Genomic DNA, 4,792 nt, shown 5'->3' on the forward strand with positions numbered 1-4,792 from the left:
ATTGTACAGTAGCTAATGTTTTCAGCTAAATTCTGATTTTTTTTTCTCAACCCTAGGATAACAACATATTATGCAGTTAACCAGATTTATGCAATATTCTGCAAGTATTTGCTGTCTTTTGACATACACGCATGTCAGCCTGAATATGAAATTAAACCTCAGCATTTTTTATCTACAAACTATTGCTCCTCAAATAATTTAAAAGGATTGTGCAGATTAACAAACATTCCTTCCAGTGCAGGCTATAAACACAGCAATCATATTACACTGTCTACTCAGATGCATGCCTAATTATAGCAGTGCCTGTTACCATCATGATAGTTCAGAATCTGTCAGCATTTCCATTATACGCCCCTATTTTTAGGGTGTCTATAATCAACCATGAATATACACTAAAGTCTGAAACATGGCATGCAAGACGTGATCTCTAGAGTAAGTTTGATTATTTGACGTTTGCTCTTCTAACTCCTGCCGTTACAGTAAGTTCTAACACACACTTACAATGCCTGTTTGTCAATGAACTGTTCCGAGTATTATTTTATTCATGTATTTCCATGACTAGAGTACATGATTCTGACATATAATAGGGTTTTGTGATAATGAGCAGGCCTTAGGACCTTTAGAAAGCTAGGCCTCATAAATGCTTCTCATGCAAATTATCCAAAAAATGAGCCATAAACAAATCTTCAAGGAACACAGCAATACTCATACTATATCTTACCCCTGCATTTTGGGGTTCAGTCTCATATTGTGATCAATGGCACTCAGGAACTGGGATTTAAAAACTGCTCTGTGCACTGCTGTAGAATAATTTTGCTGTAAGTCTGTTACCCCCAGCAGCTAGAAACCAACAAGCATTGACATATGAGATTCAGTATCCAGCCCAAAGATCAGTTTAACAATTAAGACAACGTCTAGCATACTTGTGGATGTCAAATCCGATTTTGAACCTACCAAGCTGATGCCCTGTGGCAAGGTAAGTGTCAATAACCTTTTATGTTACAAAGTTTTAATTCATGTTCATTTGTACTTCATTGCTCATCATCTCCCAGTCATTCCCACGATACTTTTTTGGCTTCTTCTTCGTGCCTTTAGGCCTCTTTGATACTACACTACTTGCACTTTATTTCAGATCACATTTTTGTTGATGTTTAGCTTTTAAAGAAAAAAAAAACACATAAGATTAGAGAAGGACTGCCCTTCTCCTTCCTTTTTTGGTTTCTTTCTCACCACATGCCAATGGAAAAGAACATGTATCAAGTGGAACACCAAAAATTACAAATGTGCATTTACACAGCTAAATATTTAAGGGGAAGACAGTATGAAAGCAGCAAACAAAACAAAAATGCTTACTTTGCCCAATCAACTTTCTGATGAGTCTACTAAAATGTTTTTCTCCCTATTCAATACTAATAAATCACAACTCTAAGTGTAATCACAACTGTAAGATCATAAATGAGCCTTAACAAGGCAAGAAGTTTGTTTCATGTACCAACAAACTGCACAGGACAGAAGTAATTAAGTAACTTGACCTAAATTACTTAGAACACTTACGTTGCATAGTGAAAAGCCAAATAAACAGACAGTTTGATTGCTTACTGGAAATTGGGCCTTACAAAAAAAAATGATCATAAAATGCATCTTTTTCCCACCTCCCTTTGCTGGTACAAAGGAAAGTAGTCAGTCTTCTGGTTTGAAAGGACCAAAAAGTGAAAAGTAATTTGGAACAATGTGATTTGGGGGTTTTGGCAATTCGAAAAGGTAAAAAAATTATTAAATTGCAATTATTGTTAAAGAGACACCCTAAAAAAGAATTAGCATGCCCTCCTCACCTATAGCTTCTAAAACTATACTGTCTTTGTGCACATCAGGTGCAACAAGCTGTGGTAGAAGGCAGAAGACATGGACAAGTTTGATCTTATCAGATTACAGGCTAAACAAATGGCTACTGTGCAAAGCCTTAAAAGAACATCACAAAGCAGAGGAGTCAAGGGCAATATCAAATGAAAAAATCCTCATTCATCTTTTATCAAGGGATTAATATACAAGCCTTGATAAAATGCTTAGCATCTGTAACTTAGCAATTAATTTTCCTTACTAAATAAAAATGTAACTATAGCAAATCCTATCAGCAAAATAAACATTTTTTTTATCAATCACTGCTTTAACGTTACGTATGCCTTTGACAGGCTTTGTTAAAAAGCCTTTAAGCTTTCTACATGCAACAAACAGCCTTACACAAAAATGTATATTTCCTCACTTATGCAAGTGTTTCAACCATTGTCTCTTACAGTGGAAAAACAGGGAATACATAGACAAGGCACCTTTACTGTTTTGTAACTCAGTTCCTCAGGAAAGTCAGGTCTCTCCCTCAGTATATTCAACCCTTTTGACCTTACATGACTTCCCAAATTTTTCAGTATGTATTCAGCACTAAATGGAAGCTGTACTCCCTTTCCATATGTTGCAGCTACTATAGCAGCCAGCTGCAGTGTGCTAAAGGTTTTGAACAGGACCAGTAAAAGAAACTACTACACAGAAAAGTTTCTGTATACCATACAAACAATAAAATGTGGATTACTTGTGAAATTAGAGCTCCATAGTTATTAGTCACAAATTAATGATACAACCTAGGAATCAATCAATCTAAAAGTTCCTAATAAAATTTTAATGAAACAAAGACTTTAATAGAAGACCGAGAAGTCTGCAACATGCTCTGTTTCTTCCTTTAGGCTCATGACAAGTACGCACTGCAGGAAGTACAAGCTCTCTTTATTCCCACAGGGCCTCCAACTTTGAAGCACTTCAAAGGCCAGGAAGCTCAACAGGGAATACTTCCAGGGTGTGCCACAGCAATGATCTACTTGTTTTGCTGACCGCCCACACCAATTCACTCTAGAACTTTCTCCCCTCCATACCCTTCCTTTGAAGTGTATATCTGTTACATACTGAAGTAATGGAACTTAGTGAAAGTCAAGGATGAGATAGCACAGGACTGAGTATGAATTTCTTTTAACAGAGAAGACTATATACCAATAACAGCAAAGAAAAAGCATTTTCAATGCTATTCTCCATTTCTTGCTTCCTGAATGACCTTAGTGAAGTCACTTCATCTATCTTCTCTGATTCTCTGACTTACAAAGTGCTGTGGGATATTACTATTAACATACTACTAGTATCAAAAAAAAAGCATAATCATCGTCCATCCTTTTGCCTCATCTTTATGTCAAAGTTACTTACTGCAGAATACAATAGCAATACTGTACTTGACCATGCCCCATGTAAGATTAATTTCTGAGTATTTAGGGTGTTTCAATGTAATTAATTCAAATAAATAAGTACGTACATAATTATCTGGCCTCTAAAACATTACGTATTCATCTGCATGCAAACCAGGGAAAAGTACCAGCCATAAAGCTTTAAATAACACAAGCTCACTCTCCATTGAACACCCTTTGCCCTGCCCTGCAACTGTGGACATACTTCACTGCAGGCTCTGGAGAGACCACAATGACTATTTCAAGAATGATCTCCACCTATGACATATTCTCCTTGTTATAGCCCAGATCTTGTACAGGATATCCCTCAGCACAACAGGGTTACCTGGGTTTCCTCTTAACCTAAAAAAAGAGCCAGAATTCTGTAGAGAGAATCAAGACCTTTAGCTACACCATATACTGATCACAGAACTGCTTACCACATGGCTGACGTTTTGCTGCTGTTTCTTTAAATCTTTTTACAGGTGGTTGAGACCCCAACTGCTATACAACTATAGCACCAAAGGTCTTCAGTAGTTTTTACTTTTCCTTTAAGCTCAGGAGATTCTGGCAGACAGTGGAGATGTTTTTAAATACAGTCTGTCTGATAGTATTTTTAGTCACTGCGAAGGTGCTAAGGAGGCCTATGTGGTATAGAAACACTAATCTGCTACAATTATCAGTGTTCCAGTTGTACTGGAGACAATAGCACAACGGTGGTGATAACTTCAAAGAAAAGTACTGAATGAAGACACTGGTAAATGAAACTGTGCTGTAGGCTGTGGCTCAGTTTGTCAGAAGAGCCAGGCCGGGCTTTGCACATTGCCCAGGCAGCAGCCATGTTGCCCTGAGAACTGCCTGGGCCACCAGCACCAGGGAGAGAAAAGCTTTTAAATGGGTCCGCATATGAAAAGAGACCTTATCACCTGGCAAGCAGCTGAACTGCTGAAATGTTGCTGGAACATATAAAACTTAGAAAATGGCAGAACACTCAAATATCAATTTCAAGTTGTACTGCAACATTGTTTTTCCTCTCAGATAGACAGAATCCTAGGATGAGAAAAGCCTGAATAATCACTTTAAAAAAAAAAAAACAATCAAATTCTTTTACTGAGTCTATGAAATCATTCTGGGTTTAATTTTACACCATGCACACTGTGATGACATGTGCCACTTACATAACTCCTTCTATCAGAACATTTTTAATTACTTGTGTGCCTTCAGAGATCAGGCTGAGATGATACCCGAACACAGACTTCAGAGATATTTGTATTTCAACTTTACATCATAAAATTGATGCAGTGACGCAGACAGCTTTAAGCCTGTTCAACAGACAGAATAAATTTACACAGCAGATGCAGTTTTAATTTACTTATTATTAATTTAAAATCTATTCCCATGACACAGACATTTCTACTGAACTTCTGGTTTTAAAATCACAGTAGACTCATCTTTCTGGTTCAGACACATCTAGCCCATAAAGCCTTCTCCCAGATAAAGAAGAGGTGGGGAGGTAGGAGAGGAGCAGAGGAAAT

General features: G+C 37.3%; 1 protein-coding gene across 1 annotated transcript in view; it reads right to left on the minus strand.

Moving 5' to 3' along the window:
• Positions 1-840, minus strand: part of FRMD3 (FERM domain containing 3) — a gene marked incomplete at its 5' end in the record, with an annotated part of 30,113 nt that extends 29,273 nt beyond the window's left edge. The window contains one exon of the mRNA XM_009695769.1: positions 722-840. Coding sequence (XP_009694071.1) covers positions 722-840 — 119 coding nt within the window. The remainder of the gene's footprint in view (positions 1-721) is intronic.
• Between the last annotated feature and the right edge of the window lie 3,952 nt (positions 841-4,792).

This window comes from Cariama cristata, unplaced genomic scaffold, assembly GCF_000690535.1.
Source record: "Cariama cristata isolate BGI_N322 unplaced genomic scaffold, ASM69053v1 scaffold2030, whole genome shotgun sequence".
NCBI classification, from domain to species: Eukaryota; Metazoa; Chordata; class Aves; order Cariamiformes; family Cariamidae; genus Cariama; species Cariama cristata.